Source organism: Cryptotermes secundus, unplaced genomic scaffold, assembly GCF_002891405.2.
Source record: "Cryptotermes secundus unplaced genomic scaffold, Csec_1.0 scaffold91, whole genome shotgun sequence".
Lineage (NCBI taxonomy): Eukaryota > Metazoa > Arthropoda > Insecta > Blattodea > Kalotermitidae > Cryptotermes > Cryptotermes secundus.
In genome coordinates this window covers 661,334-678,315 of record NW_019733318.1, presented here as the reverse complement: position 1 = coordinate 678,315, position 16,982 = coordinate 661,334, and the positions used below count along the sequence as shown (strand labels likewise).

The 16,982-nt window shown below is 44.0% G+C and overlaps 2 protein-coding genes across 2 annotated transcripts in view; both read right to left on the bottom strand.

The window, feature by feature from the left end:
• The window catches only part of LOC111867877 (glucose dehydrogenase [FAD, quinone]), a 17,283-nt gene extending 10,235 nt beyond the window's left edge, over positions 1–7,048 (bottom strand). Inside the window, exon 1 of the mRNA XM_033752847.1 lies at positions 6,933–7,048. Within this exon, the coding sequence (XP_033608738.1) occupies positions 6,933–6,953 (21 nt within the window). The 5' untranslated portion in view covers positions 6,954–7,048. The remainder of the gene's footprint in view (positions 1–6,932) is intronic.
• A 7,059-nt stretch (positions 7,049–14,107) lies between these two features.
• LOC111867876 (glucose dehydrogenase [FAD, quinone]) lies at positions 14,108–15,838 on the bottom strand. The gene has a single exon (XM_023858079.1). It carries the CDS (start codon positions 15,836–15,838, stop codon positions 14,108–14,110), a length of 1,731 nt encoding a protein of 576 aa, XP_023713847.1.
• Positions 15,839–16,982: the final 1,144 nt, after the last annotated feature.

The window sequence follows — 16,982 nt, the reverse complement described above, 5'->3', positions numbered from 1 at the left end:
GAGTAAACAACGGTTGCTAGGCAAAAGCGAGTAAACAACGGTTGCTAGGGAACTTGTACACACGGTATCTGGCAACAGCAGTACCTATTACGGAACCGTTTTCTATATGTCCGACTCCAGGCTACATAAGAAGATACACTGAGTTAGAGTGACAGTCTAGTTCTACCGTTCTACAACACCAGTTCAGTGTTCAAGCAGTTCACTATTGTTATTATCCATCTGTGTATACTGTGCAGCTGCTATAAATCCTATAGGACAGTTCAACTAGTGGCTGTCTCATTCATACGACATCCCACAGTATAATTGCAAATACGTGTACATGCGGAATTTTTTCGACCCATAAAGAATGGTTAGAAGAAAACTTCCTTTAACCTCACATTTCCATTCTGTTAAATGAAATCTTGGGTTTGTATTTTGTTAAGTGTTCGACGACTGAAAATTGCCATGTGAAGTGATACTTCCCCTTGTCTACGTGTAAGTCAACTTCATTCAATCTCGTCATACAGCCGTTGCAGACTGACTATAAAAGTTTTCCATATCAGTCCGATTGAATCGTACCAAGTTGTCTATTTACTTAGACAGAAAATTAATGTTTCTTTTCCGACCCATTCGAGAGTTAGAACTTCATAAGAATGGCTTGCCTTTTTTCAAATACACGTACATTTATGTTTAGATAATTTTGGATTAATTCTGGGGCCCGCGGTAGCGTAGTTAGTTGAGAGGCACTATGGTACAAGGCGGAAGGTCGCTGGTTCCAGTGCCGATGAGGTACATATCTGTGACTGATTATTTTTTTTGGGGGGGGGGGGGATAGACTGAACAGACTGATGTGCAATGTCTTCACAAACACAAAATTTTGTCTTCCTCTACCTCCATTTCTTGTACCAGTTGAACTTTCTAACTCCTGTGGTGACCCCGTGTTTTAGACAGAGATCAGGCATAAGCCGATTCCTCTAGGAATAAATGCAAAGAACAGTTCTCTGTTTGAACACGCTTTATCAGCTCATAGGATCAGAAGTGTTGCATAATTTGGACTTGCCTTCGCAGCACAGTATTGTCTGGGGCATAGAGATGGACAGGGATTCGATTCTCGGAGCGAATGAGAAATATTTATGATCTTCCATAGCCCACGCAACTGCCTATATAATGACCACAAGGAGATACATCTCCAGGGTTGAAAGCGGTGGAAGCCTCAAGCTCAATACATTCCGTGACGAACTCGAAAATGCTCGGACCTAACCTGAAATCTTCACCCGATTTCGTTGTTTTCAGTGTCTAAAGTCAAGCTGTCCTTGTGCTACTTCATTTTCTAAAAACACGCCATGAAGCCGTATGGAGGATTCGATGTATAGATCCGAATTTGCCTAACCTCCACACAAGCTGGAGGTGAGTGGGTAGCTTCACGCCGCGACCGCTTTACCTCCGTGGAAAATGTCCCGGTATCCATTGGATAGGAGGTTGGGTGGACCTCAGAATCGTTCTGGACGACGTGGATAAGAAACATTCTTGACCTTACCGGGTCTCGAACTCCGACCCCTCGGTCGTACAGCCCGTAGCCAGTCGCTATTCCGACTGAGCTATCCCGACTTCTGCAGTGAGAAGTATACAATTTAATTTTTTAACATATTTCTCTACATCCTTTCTACTTGATTTTCCCAGGTCTCCCTATATTTTCTAATTTTTATCCTACATTTTGAATTCACAATTTTCCCCCTACGTCTATATATCTGGCAATACAATTCGGTAAATCCCAAGGTTTAATGTAAGAAATTTCCTCTCTTCTTGCGTGTTGGGCTGCGTGTCTTGTTCTCGAATGCATATGTTTCCTAGATGCGAATATGAGTTTGGGTTGGTGGGTTGTGTTCTCTCCTGTTGCCTGTTGTATTGCGTGTCTTATTCTCAAATGCATATGTTCCCTTGATGCGGCTTGAGTTGGTGGGTTGTGTTCTCTCTTGTTGCGTGTTGTGTTGTGTGTCTTATTCTCGAATGCATATTGTACTGCCGTAACAGGGGGTGGGGCTCAGAAAACGGTTAAATTACCTCCACGGCCGTTGCTTCATTGGCTAGGTGCGTTCAGTTCACAGAGGTTGTCAGGATGGCGCAGATGCGAAATGTGGTAAGGGAGGAAATAACATTAACAGAAATCCACATTCTCAGCCTATGCTACCCTATATTGGTTATAGACAATCAGTATACAGCTATGTACATTATAGAGAGCCGACTGGTGTCGGATTACATATTACACCTTTCTAGGCGATTCTTTGAACCTCATCTTTGCCTTCCTTCCACCCAGTTGCGGGTCGCTAGTCTCCTCTTTTCCCTATTCTACTCATCCATTGATCTCCACTACACCTCTCTCATCCCCTGCATACATATCTTTACACATCCCTGCAGCGATCTTCCCTGCATCTAGACACACCCTTTGCAGTCTCTATATTACACATGTCTACCTCTGCATCCCTCCTATGAGTCACTCTTACGCCCTGTACACTTGTCGTAACGTTCCTAACTCGTGTCCCATTGGAGGAGTTACACTTTAACAATATCACAATTAAATAGAATGCCGTTAAGAGTAGTTCCACTTACTTTGCGTTGAGACTGCAGACGGATGGAGTTTCCCAGCATCCAGTCGATGCTTCTTCCAGCATAACCTTCGGCTACAACTGCCTAAATCTACTGTTTGAATAGTCCCGTTACTAATTTACTCCCCTCGTTATGTACCTTTATTTTTGCTAACTTATTACTTTTCCGGAGGGTGCAAGTCCGCCTACAGTGACGTTTTGTCCCAAGGTGGCTTGCTCCGTTGGCTGGGATCCTTGGGGGTGGACACGCCCCCTTACAGCTAGTCCATTTAGCTAAGCACTTTTACCTCCAAACGTTCCCCTATCATTCAAGTGTACAGGGTTTGTCCGAAAAGTAATGTCAGTGATTTTATTGTGAAGTGACTATATGTCGCAGTGCGCTCAGACCGGTTGGGATCGGTGGAGGGGGAAGTCAGCTTATGAACGCGCGGTCGCTTAGTCGTCTCCGAACTTCCTGAGAGTGACGAAAGGCTTTTCCGTGAAACTCGTTTTTGTCTCCCGTGCAAGCCGCAATGCAGCGCTCCTGGGAACAAAGGACTGCCATCAAGTTTTGAGTGAAATTTGGCAAGTCTGCAGTGGAAAGTTTTCCCATGATAAAGACGGCCTTCGGTGATGATTGTCGGAATGTCAGGTCTACCGGTGGCACAAGGTCCTTTTAGAAAGCCGTGAAGAGGTCGACGATGAAGCCCGCGCTGGATGGCTATCAACAAGCACCACCGACGAAAATGTGAGTTTGTACCACATGGTACAACCATCAACGCCAAAGTCTACGTGGAAGTGCTAAAGAGACTCAAACGAAAGGTTTATCTCATCCGGCCCGACATCGCTGACGACTGGAAAGTTCACCATGACAATGCGCCAGCTCACACCGCCTTCCTCGTGACCCGCTTCCTGACTGATTCAAAGGTGCCAATGGTTCCCCAGCCGCCTTACAGTCCTGACAGTCCTGACAGACTTCTTTTTGTTTCCGCACTTGAAAAGTACCATGAAAGGACATCATTTTGGGACAGTTGACAAAGTCAAAGAGGCTTGCACCAAGGCTCTAAAGGACATTACGAAGGAGGCCTACCATGACGCCTTCGATGCCTGGAAGTCTCGCTGGAAGCGATGTATCGATTCAGAAGGAGAATATTTTGAAGCCTTTTAATGTGTTGTACCGATCTAATCCATAAATGTTTTAATCGACTCAATGACATTACTTTTCGGACAAACCCTGTACATTTTGTAGAGCTAGCATTTCGACATACCTTCAACGTCATTATGCTGACAGGACATCCCCGCTTCACGGACCAACGTTCGTCTAACTCCATACGTAGAAATTCTTTGATGTTTCTTAACCCTTCTCTACATTCTCTTTCATACGTCTTACTAGTATTTCCCAAAATACTTATTCTATTCTAGCCAACATTTTCCCCTAAAATAAAAAAATTAAATACTATTTTTAACGTGTTACCGGGAGTCGGCCTTCAGGGCACAACACCTGTTCCCTAGATGCGGATATGATTTTGAGTTGGTGGGTTGTGTTCTCTCTTGTTGCGTGTAGCGCTGTGTGTCTTGTTCTCGAATGCATAGGTCCTCTCGATGCGGATATGAGTTTGAGTTGGTGGGTTGCCTTCTTTCTCCTTGTGTGTTGTGCTGAGTATCTTGTTCTCGAACGTATATTTCCCTCGACGGGGAAATGAGTTGGGTTGGAGTGTTGTGTTCTCTCTCGCTGTGTGTTGTGTTGCATGTCTTGTTCTCGAAAGCATAATTCCCTCGATGTGGATATGAGTTTTGAGTTGGTGGGTTGTGTTCTCTCTTGTTCTGTGTTGTGCTGCGTGTCTTGTTCTCGAATGCATATGTCCCCTCGGTGCGAATATGAGTTTGAGTTGTTGGGTTGTGTTCTTTCTCGTTGTGTGTTGTGCTGCGTATATTGTTCTCGAATGCTTCCAGAGATAGGTTGTTCTATCTTTCATAACGTATTTATGTTCCTAACTGTTGTTTAATTCTTATATTACATCGAATATTGGGTTATAGGTGTCGATGTATGTATCATTCATGTGTAATCCATCTTTACTCATTTTATATGTCATTTTTCTAGTATCGTATAAACATTTTCCTTTTTCCTCTATTTTTATAACCTTCATAGTGTCAGTTGTACTCCTATATGAGTGTTCAGTATTTACTATATGATTCGAATATCCTGAGTTGCCGTTTGTACTTCTAATTGCTTGTGTGTGTTCTTTGTATCTGTTTGAATTGTTCGGTCCATTTTTACTATGCATATTACTGGACAATCCATAGAACACTGCATTGTACTCACTGTGTGTAGTGTCTCCTTTATTGTTTGTTTAGTTTTTTATGTTTGCATTTTGTTTGAGCGTGTGTGTTATTTTGTGTAATGTGTGTTATTTTTGTGTTCTGTCTTATTGTAATACCGAGTAAAACCCCATTTGCAAGTTAAATAATAATAATAATTATTATTGTATATTGTCGCGTGTTGGCTATGTGACGCAACAAATAAATCACGCAGGTCTCGGATTTGGCGAATATGTCTGTTGAACACTCACTTTTACACAAGCGAGTACAGTCATTATCACTTCTAACGTCTGCGGATGTTCACTTGCACTGCTATCCTCCGTCAAGTGTCTTGGCTCCTTGTCTAATCGATCTTCCTGCTTGAGCCGAATACAAACTCATTACAAACTCAATTCAAACTCAACTGTAAACTGTAAAACTGTCTGGTCCCTTCGAAGCTGGATTTTTATAACCTGGTCCTGGACGGAATAGAGAGTACCTTCTCCCCGTGTTCATTTTCACGTGTTCTATGCTTGTTACCGCGGGAATACATTATTCCCGCTGATTCAAAAATTCGTTGTCACAGATATTCCCACGCAACGGGCTGTTCCCATTCAATTCGTCCCTGTGAGAACTCAACACTTTCCATGTATTCGTTGTAGCGGAAGTATGCGTTCCCGTTGCAGCCATTGCACAGCGATGGACGTCATATAGCACGTCACAATATTAACAACCTTAAGGAACGATACAGAAGACACCAGTTTCCTCAACCATAATTTTTAACACCTGATGATTACCATATCGGTCGAAATATGTAGTGTAAAACGTTAAGTGAACACCCCTGTGGAGGCGGGTTTGAATACCTCCACCGTGACCCTGCGAGTAGTAGGAGACAACGAAAAGGGAAGTATCAAATCTGAGGCAGTAAAATATGGCTGCGAGTCTCAAGGGACTCGGACCGGAGATAGACTGCGCTGGCAAGGGTCAGCAGCATATACAAAAGACAGACCCATCCTCTCGTCAGAGAGGACGCCCAGAAAAAAAGAACAAGACCGTAACTGTCAAAGAGTAATAAAAGTCTGGCCGCAAGCCCCAGATGGGTGCTTTATGCCAAGACAGACTGGTCGACTGACCGTCGGTCGTAAAACGAGACCCAGACTCAGGTATTGTGTTTACGTGGTTTACCTTCAGAAAACAACCAGAGGCAACCACAGTAGGAGGAAATAAAACATTACAGTTAGCAGCAGAATCCTTAACATAACAACTTGTACACCTGAAGATGGCCAGTTAGGTCGAAACATGGTGGAATACGAAGACACAATAGTGAATGGCGTTGCACAAAGACGGGACAAAAAATTCCAAAAGTCAGATAAAAGGCGAAATCAATTCCGCGTTTAACTGCTTAGGAACCAAATCATGAAGACGCATGTAGGAGTGCAGATACATCTCTCTCATTCTCGAACTCAGCGCTAGATTCATGCCCATGCTCATTTAAATTCCGACACCTCCCTTATAGGAGGTTGCTTGGGCCCGCAACCCGTCGGGACGTTGTAGATAAGGAAGTCATTTGCCTCTCAGGAGATTTGAACCCTGGCCGTCCAGCAGGTAGCACGTCGTTACACACCTACTAAGCTATCAAGGCTTCAGACTCTGAGTTATCTACACAGATTTTGTGAGTGAAATTGACTGAGAGTCATCAGCATTCAAATTCTTTTGATAGAATTTGCTATTCGCCATGTCACACTTCAACAGATTGAATCAGTAGAATGACAATCATGAGAATAAGGAGATATCACGAAAGTTCAGAAAAGGAAGCCGTTCCAGTTCTTCTGAAAGTAGGATATTGGTTACCGCTTTATATTCCAGATTTGCCTGATTCCACTCTCGTACCGGACAAGGACTAAACTATTCGATTCCTGTGTCCTTCCAGGGAAATTCATGAACGGTCCCATATATTGGTTCATAGTCGATAACTTCCAGATAACTCTTATTTGATTATTTACAGTTTATTCTAAAATTCAAAACAATCAATTCTAAGATATAAACCCAAACGTGAAAAACTTCAATATTTACCTGAATTCCTTTTGGATTCATCTCTGACTAGTCCGACTTCGAGAGAACGTTGAAGCAAGTGAACACCGCAGGATGAAGAAGTTTATAAGCAGTAACAATTAGTTCCACCGCCCCCATTTGTTATCGTTTTCTTTCCTGCATGTTTATAATCGAAGGCCACTGCAGCAGATAAGAAAGAGGTTCCCTCCCTAAAACGCATTCTAATAATGTTAAATTACGGACATAAAGATAATTTTTTCTCTGAATTTTCAGTACCTCTTAATTTTGTCTTCATCATTATCAAAATGAACCACGATATGGGCGCTAAGAAACCTATAATTAGAGCATTTGCCCATGTGTAACACATGTCCTTGTAACACATTTCTAAATGGTGCCGAATATTGTGTGTTAAATTCTGAATAGCTTTCTGTCTCGACATTGTAAATCATTTATTATTTCAGCCGAAAATATAGCATTCCCTTTCCCAGCTAAGGAGTAGTCCGATAGATCGTCAGGTGGATATCTTAGAAAAATCTAAGCTCAATCGTTGGATCAGTTTCCGCCCTCAAATGAAAAGGCGGGGATGCTCCTACTCAGTTGGGTCCGTTAGAAAGAGTCATATCAATCACCGGATCTAATTCCGTCTTCTGGTGAAAAGGATAGCAGGCACCTACTTAGTTTGGTCCCATAGAATTTGTAATTTTTTCATGTTATAATTGTTTTTATGCGGTGTGTTTTTATAATGTTTAGTTCTTTCTCTTTTGCTTCTTTTTATTGGTACACGTTTAATCTGTTTACTAAGTGGTTGATACTTGACGCTTTATGCTCATGTTGATGGCAGGAGTCACTGTTTATGTCGGCTTTAAGTTTGCAATGGCAACTTTCATGGTCGGTTGCTGCTCAATGAAATCGGCCAGTGTTTCTTTCTTGTGTATGTTTGTGTTTGTTTTGTTTCTTTTGGAATGCCATTGAGTACATCCGATTATTTGATGTTTTATTAATATTGTGTATATTTGTTTGTGTTCGTGGTTTTGCATGTACGCTTTACATATAATTGCTGATGTTGGAGCGTCCATAGTTACTCCAACTGTTAGCGGCCTCCGCAGTCTAGAGGTAACGTTCCCACCTCGTGACTCGTAGTATGCGGGTTCAAATACCCGGCAGAAGTCGTCGCATTTTTAAGGTCGGAAAAATTCAGGGAACAAGTCCTCCGGGAGGGACTTTAAGCCGTGGGTCCCGTGTCGTAGCTTTACGGCACGCAAGAGAACCTCATACCTCCAAAGGAGGTCACTGAGCAAAATTGCGGACGTTTTCCGCCCAACAGCAGTCTCTAATACCTCCGGTAGATGGGGAAAGCATTATAGATACTTCTCAGCCAGTAGAGCCGGTCTCGCTGGCTGGGCGGGACTGATGGTAAGCACGAATACCGGCAGGATATTGAGGCTGGTAGAAATCATAGAGGGAAGCACAATGGACCACTACAGGTCTAAGTGCATGGTGAAACCCACCCTCTCTAATAACTAACTAACTAACTACTCCATGTGTTTGTCATTCTCTTGCTTACTGCCGTGCGGTGCAGACGTGCGTTCGGTGCTGCGCTCGGTACAGTGACTCAAACTTCAATTCAGTTGTGCCTGTGTAGAAACATTCTCTACGATCTTAACGCCTCAAGCGTTTCACAACATAAAAAAGCCTACTCAACTATCCAGCTACGCAAGTACTACTAGTCACAATCATAGAACCAACCACTCCAAAGCTGACAACCACCTCACCGGCTTCAACAATGGACCAACCCCCTCTCCAGGGAACCAACTCCTGGACAAAGGTTTCCGCCAAAAGAGGACTCAAGCCTCAAGAAGACTCCTCACGTAAGGCAAAGCTTCATAAAGACGACTCACACTGGTTGAACCCCACCCTTACCCAAAACCGCTTCACAGCTCTTTCCTCCGATGAATCTATGGAGCCAAATTCATCATCTTATACTGAACCTATCCCTAAACCTCCTCCCATTTATGTAAGTGATGTCACTGTCATCCCCCCCCCTCTTCAACTACTTGATCAGACCACCCCAAAACAATATGAAATCAAAGCCCTTGCCCAAAACCAAGTCCGCATTCAACCCACTTCCCCGGATGCATACAGATCAATAGTCAAAGTCCTCGCGGAAAAGAATACCACCTTTCACACCTTTAAACCAAAAGAAGATCGCTCCTATCGTGTAGTCCTTAAAAATCTTCACTACTCTATCAATCCATCAGACATCCAGTCAGAACTAGAGAAGCTAGGCCACACTGCAACTAACATTCACAATATCAAACATCGCCTCACAAAGCATCCTCTTCCTATGTTCTTTGTTGACCTAAAGCCTGCCCCCAACAACAAAGACATTTTCAGCATAGAATACCTTCAGCAATGCAGGATCTCATTTGAAGCCCCTAACCCCAAAAGAGACATCCCGCAATGCACAAAATGTCAACGTTACGGTCACACGAAAAACTTTTGCCACCAAAAACCCAGATGCGTAAAATGCGCCGGCCCCCATCTCACTTCCCTCTGCTTACGGAAGGAAAAATCTAATGATGTCCGTTGCGTACTCTGCAATGGCAATCATCCGGCCAATTACAAAGGCTGTCAAATATACAAGGAACTTCAGCAGAAAACCTACCCGTCCCTCCGTCCTAAGTCCTATTCCCCCCCAACTCTCCCTAAGCGCACCACTCCAACACTTCCCAATATCTCCTACGCCCAAGCCACCAAGCAAAATCTCCCCTCCCCTACTCCCGTAGGTAACGACTCACACTCGCTATCGTGTCCCTCACCCTCCCAACCTCTTCCCTCATCCTCCTCCTCCAACAATGACATCCTTGAACTGAAATCTCTAATGAAAGGCCTATTCGACCAACTATCAACCCTGCTATCCCTCCTCACTACGGTCATATCCAAGCTGACGTAATGCTCCCTTCCCTTCTCATAGCCGTCTGGAATGCCAATGGTCTAAGCCAACACAAAAACGAACTACAAATGTTCCTTCTCACTCACAACATAGATGTCCTCCTCATCTCTGAATCCCACTTCACTACCAAAAGTCACTTCCGCATCCCTAATTACTACACCTACCATACAAATCACCCATCTGGAACAGCCCGCGGTGGTACAGCTATATTAATAAAATCTACCCTTCCACACTACCCCCTCAATCCCCACTGTCATGCACACCTCCAAGCAACCAGCATTGCTCTTGACGGACCCTCTGGACCCCTTGCAATATCAGCCGTCTACTTACCTCCTAAGCACACTATCACTCAAGACCACCTCTCATCCCTCTACTCATCTCTTGGTCCCCGCTTCCTAACGGGAGGAGACTACAACGCTAAGCATACGATCTGGGGCTCCCGCCTCATATCGCCGCGCGGACGCGTAGTCCTAAAAACCATAGAGCTCCTACAATTAGACCACCTTTCCACCGGAGAACCCACATACTGGCCCTCGGACCACAACAAGCTGCCCGATCTGGTCGACTTCTGCGTCTTCAAAGGCATTCCTCCCACCCTCCTATCTGCCAAATCCTGTTTCGATCTCTCTTCAGATCACACGCCCATCCTCATTTCATTATCCTTTGAAACAATTTCTCGTGCTCCACAACCCAGCCTCTTCAACAAAAACACAAACTGGGACTACTTCCGATTCCTCATCTCTGAACAACTTTCCCTAAATATACCACTTAAAACTACCGATGACATAGAATCTGCAGTCCACAACCTCACTACTCTAATTCAAAGAGCAGCCTGGTCATCCACTCCAGAATCCCCTCCTGCCCCTCAAACCGTTAGTTTCCCCCTCACAATCAAACAAAAACTACTTGATAAAACGACTACGCAAAGCTTGGCTCCGCTTCCGCTCACCAATCACCAAATCACTTCTAAACAAAGCCTCTCGAGACCTAAAGCAACTTATCTCTGATCACAACAACCTCCACTGTCAGTATTATCTGGAACGTCTCTCCCCCGCAGCCTCATCCGACTATTCTCTCTGGAAAGCCACCAAGAAAATCAAACACACTTCTCTTCCTTCTACCCCCATCATTACTCCTCAAGGCTCCTGGGCACGCTCCAACGTTGAAAAAGCTCACACCTTTGCCACCCACCTGTCAACTGTTTCAACCCTCACCCCTCTAACACCTCCCCTGAAGAAGAAACCTCACTTGTATCTTCCTTATTCTCTCCATACCAACTCGACCCAACTCCTCCACCCTTCAGGCAATCAGAAATTCAATCAACAATAATCAAACTTAACAACAAAACTTCTCCTGGCTACGACCTCATCACTGGAAAAATCCTCCAAGAACTACCCCCAATCTGCATCGAACACCTCACTCATTTTATCAACGCTTCCCTCCGTGTCTGATTCTTTCCCGACCATTGGAAAGTTGCGCAAATAATCCTAATTCCTAAACCTGGTAAATCCCATCATCTCCCTACCTCCTATCGCCCAATAAGTCTTCTCCCCATTTTGTCCAAAGTCTTTGAGAAACTCCTCTCCCATCGACTACTCTCTATAGTCGAATCCCTTCACATTCTCCCCGATCAACAATTTGGATTTCGCCAAAGACACTCTACCATCCACCAAGCCCACAGAATAGTAAACAAAATTCATGAAGCACTAGAAACTAAACAGTATTGCTCGGCAGCTTTCCTCGACATAACACAAGCTTTCGATAAGGTCTGGCATACTGGCCTTTTGTGCAAACTGCGGCGGTTTCTCCCCCTCAATTACTTCCTACTCCTCAAATCCTAGTTATCTAACAGACACTTCCGTGTCAAAGTAGACAACAATTATTCTGACCTTTTCCCGATTCATGCAGGTGTCCCCCAAAGGAAGCGTCCTCGGCCCCCTCCTTTACCTCCTCTACACCTCTGACATCCCAACCTCTATCAATACCACTATCGCAACCTTTGCCGATGACACAGCATTACTTGCAACCGACTCAAACCCAGTCACCGCCTCCCTTATCCTTCAAACAATTCTCAATTCCATTCAAAACTGGCTCTCTATTTGGCGCCTGAAAGCCAATGAATTTAAGTCCGTTCATGTCACCTTCTCTAATCATAGACTCCCCTGTCCTCCAGTATATATTAATAAAATATCTCTTCCCCAAGCATCAAACGTTAAATACCTCGGACTCCACCTAGACAATCACCTCACATGGACCAATCACATCTTCACCAAGAGGAAGCAACTAAGACTCTTACTTTTCAAATTCAACTGGCTACTAGGACGTAGATCCACTCTCAACCTCAGCAACAAGCTACTCATCTACAAGATTATCCTGAAACCAGTCTGGACTTATGGTATCCATCTATGGGGTTCTGCCTCCATCTCTAACAAAGCAATACTGTAGCGCTTCCAATCAAAGGTTCTCCGCCTGATAACAGATGCCCCATGGTATGTTTCCAACGCTATCATCAGCCGTGACCTTCAGATTCCAACAGTAAAAGAAGAAATTAGTCGTCTCAGCACCAGATATAACGCCCGTCTCAGCAAACACCCCAACCTCCTTGCATCCCGCCTCACGAGGCCGCCATCAATTCGCAGAATGAAGAAACACCACCCCTTCGACCTGCCTAACAGATTTCAGTATACGTAGCTCTAAATCTATTATGTAAATCCTAGCTAATTCTTCCCATTCGCCAATTTGGTCTCCGACCAATAGCCCATGGATCATCGCTAATGAGCGTATATCCGCAAGCCACCTCAACTGCTATATCATTATGCTGAACGTATACTACAGATTGCACAATAAAATTGGGAGTCTTTAAGAAAAAAAATCTGTTTGTAGTATTTCTTTTCGAGCTGAAGAAATTATGTTCTAATATTGTTTTCAGTGTGTGTATTATTTTCTATTTGATACTTTTGTTGGTATTTGAATTGATTCTCAGTATGCTGGTGATGACGGTCAGCTAGGAAGACATATGTAATGACAAAAAAGAGAAAACGAGAACAGAAAATTATAACACGTTGCATGTAGACGATGAAATAAAATGTACGTAGAGCAACAGGATAAATGTTATGAATTTTGAGTTATTTTATTGGACTTATAAAGTTGGACATTACCTGCTGTCATGTGTCCCGGATGGATTGGTTAGAATGTTAAGCTACATGATCCGCCAATAAATATTCTGTGAATGTGCAAGGATACGGAGGTCAACTGTTTAATAGAGTCTGTGCTAAAGAAAGGGACACCTGTTTCCAGGTAAACTCATCCTGTTCTGCTTCATGGACTAAGGTATTCTGGTAGCACTGAATTCCGTGAATGAGATCCAGTGCATAACCTTTCTTGAGCATTACATAATGCTGTGGACACATGGACTTGTTTGAACGACAGACGGGTAACGTGTTTACTAGGTGGTTTGCTATAAGTTTCTAAGACCAAATTTCTTAAATGGGTTTGGTTAATGCCAGACAGATTAAAACATTTATTTGCATAAGAATATACAGTGTATCTGAAGTTTATATAATGAATTAAGACATATATATCATAGTACACACTCAGTATCAAATGTACCAAAATACCAGCAAGGACACTAAACATGTGGTTAACATACAAAACTCCCTAGATGGTGATACGCCTGTTGCTTTGTCACAGCGACGGGAAGATGAAGTAGGAGCATCTGTTACATGAACCAAAAGTGAAGAAATTGCAGACAAATATTGTACATTCTTAGATTTGTTACTGTATCAGGAGCCACAGATATTTGACAGAACTAGATACGAAGTTCCATGTCTGATATTTGTGTGTTGATGAAGCAAGTGTTATGTAGGCAACCTGAGGTATTGCATTATGACTTGGTGCATTTACAGAAAAGAGCAAAGTGTTCATTGCAAGTCCCACACCAAACGTAAGTTACAAAAAAATTATGCTTGTTTAATTCACCTTACCAAGAATGGTCGAAATAATGATATTTATCAACGATGAAAAAAAAAAAACTTGAAAGCTAAGTTTCATGTCTTTACTGCGAATAAATTCGGTGAGGTTTCTTCACAAAGTCAGCAGCATCAACAAGGGAAGGATTTCCAAAATTGTAGCACAGCTCAATATCTCCATCACCGGCAATACTTGTTCACAAACGTAGGAAAACATCTTCATTTTCAGAATATTATTTAGTTGCCTTCCTCGCTGAACTGTCAGTATTTGGAATTCATGCGTTAGCCTTCCATTCCTGCTTGATCATATCAGCTGCTTTTTCAGCAATCATGTAAGCTGGAGCAGTCAAGTGAGCCGCCGGAATGACGGGTATGATGGAAGTGTCCACGACGCGGAGGTGCCGAATTCCTCGCACCTTTAACTGAGGATCCACGACGGCATCGGGGTCGGAGTCAGGGCCCATTTTGCATGTTCCACATTGGTGCCACACGGTGAACGTCATGTATCTTATCGAACATTCCCAGTATGCATCAGAGCCGAACTCGTGACTCTTGCACGGGGGTAGCGGCACCGTGTACAGTTTTACACCATGCCTCTGAAAGGCTTCGGTGTCGATTAGTTGGATAGCTCGTTTGATTCCCTTTACGAGGATTTCCACATCCTGCTTTTCAGTCAGATAATTGTGGTACAAAAGAGGTTTCGTTTCGGGGTTTTTGTCCTTGAGGGTCAACCAGCCGCGACTCTTAGGGTGCAGAAGAATGGGAAATATGCTGAAAGCATTTTGAATTGCTAAAGACATGTAAGGGGCATATATTTCAAGTTTTCCGCCCCAGGCAAACCAAACAGGCAAAAGTGATGCCACAGTAGTTCCTGCAAAAATTAATTCTATCTCTGGAAGACCGTCGCTGTCATCTATATCCAGGAAGGCTAGTGCTTCAATGGCTCCTGGCATTGTAAGTGTCCCATTCCTGGTGAAGAGGTATTGAAGAAGACTGACAGCATCACCAGGAATATTGTCAAATCTCGCAGTGACCGAGGAGTTTGCAGTGAAGAAAAGAGTTCCAAGTGAAATGTGATCCTGTAGGTTGAAGCCAACTCTTAGGTCCTGTATCACAGGAACCCCCACTTTCTGAAGATGTTCTTTAGGGCCGATCCCTGACAGCATTAAAAGCTGTGGAGAGTTTATGGCTCCTGCAGACAGAATCACTTCCTTCCTGGCAACAGCTTCCGTCTTAAATATCCCAAGATATTTATATTCTACACCGTAAGCCGTTTTATTTTGCGGGTCAATAAGGATTTTGGTGACGAGGCTCCTGTTGACAACGTGCAGGTTCTTCCTCTGTCTTGCAGGTTTCAAGAACGCACGATTCGAACTCATCCGCTCTCCGTTCTTCATGGTTGCCTGCAGGAAGGAGAAACCTATTTGAGTTGCGGCATTGTAGTCAATGTCTTGGTAGCCAGCTTGAGGACCTGCTTCAACGAAGTCGGAAGCAATCTGAGTGTGATATGGTGGCCGGGTGATAAACAGCTGTCCCTCCGTGGAGTGATATTTCTTGTCGTTAGCCAACGTGGGAATGCGCATGTTTTCAGACCGGAGGAAATATGGTAAGACGTCGTCATATCCCCAACCTTCACATCCTTGTGTCTTCCAACCGTCGTAATCCTTTCGGTTGCCTCTGGTGTACACCATGTAATTGAGAACACTAGTGCCACCTAGGACTTTGCCACGTATCCAGTTACACCGGCCGTCTATCAGGCCGAGACACGCTGTGGAGGACTTCTCTGTCTTGTAACCCCAGTTTGCCGGTGTCAAGGAGAACACTGAAGCTATTGCCGGGATATCCTGTATAATGTTCTCGTCTTCACCTGCTTCTATCAGGAGCACACTCCACTCGCTGACTTCGGACAGTCGGTCAGCCAGTAGGCACCCCGCTGTCCCACCGCCCACGATGATGAAGTCGTATTCTTCAGGTCGTGCGGTACACCCGGACAGGAGAATAGTCATCAATATGAAGACACTTCCACACTTTCTTGGCGAATGGGTTCCCTGAAAAACGTCAGAATATTGGTGTCAGTGTATATCAAGGTCAATGCATCTGAACTTGCTAATGTCCATATTATTATGAATTAAAGATCAAGCTCTAATGCTCTTCTTGTTATAAATATTGTATATTCCGTCCCTTCAATATAAGAAAAATTGCAGTCGGTTAAATGTAATGAAATAGATACCGTGCTCACATCTGATTTACAGTGATATTAATCTTCGAGCACTTGCACCACTTCTCCACTGAACCAAGGCCTCATTGTAGTTCTCCGAGGACATGACGATCCTTGTGGTCTGTCGCACAGATACTGTACCGATGTCAAAGATAAAGGCTTTACGGACCTTGTGGGTTTTGGTGCTATAATATGGATGAAAGCCATACACCTAAGAGACGGGATTGAACCTTGTGTCACCCATGGTGCATTTCTCTTGTCTTAGATGTTCTGCTTAAAGCGTGACTGTCAATTTACAGTATCCGAGGTGTGAGCCAGTAGAAATTAACGTGGTCGAAAATTCTTATAGATATAGATTGATGCAACATCCAAGTGTGTCATGGTGTTGGGGATCGTGCACTCAGCGTGACGCAATAACACCCTTCCTCGAGGTGACGTAACAGAATAGGAGCCGCTGCTGCTGCTAGGGTCAACAGGCCAGTAAAAACTTCCCCGCTGTGACGCAACTGCAGATAATGTCTGCTAGATGACGAGACAGTAAACACTTCCCCCGTGTGATGTAACAGCGGACGACGCTGCTGCTAGGCAACAGGCCCCACTTGTCCGATATGCAGGGTGATTCACGAAGTTTTACCCTGGATTACGTTACGTATTCCTGGGCTTATTTCCTGAAAAATTTCCATATAAACTTGTGGTCTGGTTTCAATTATTAATGAGTAACAACGGATTTTCGAAACGCATCGTTGTAAATGCAGCGCCATGCCCCCGCCCCTGAATGGGCGCCACCATGCGTTCCAGTCACCTGTGTCAGCAGATAACGCAGGACGGCTGGAATGTTGCACGTAGGTAGGCAGAGCGTTCCAGCCGTAAATAGGACTTTATTTTGGTGACTGTGAAGGTCAGATGCTGTACACATTTTCCACTGAGGAATA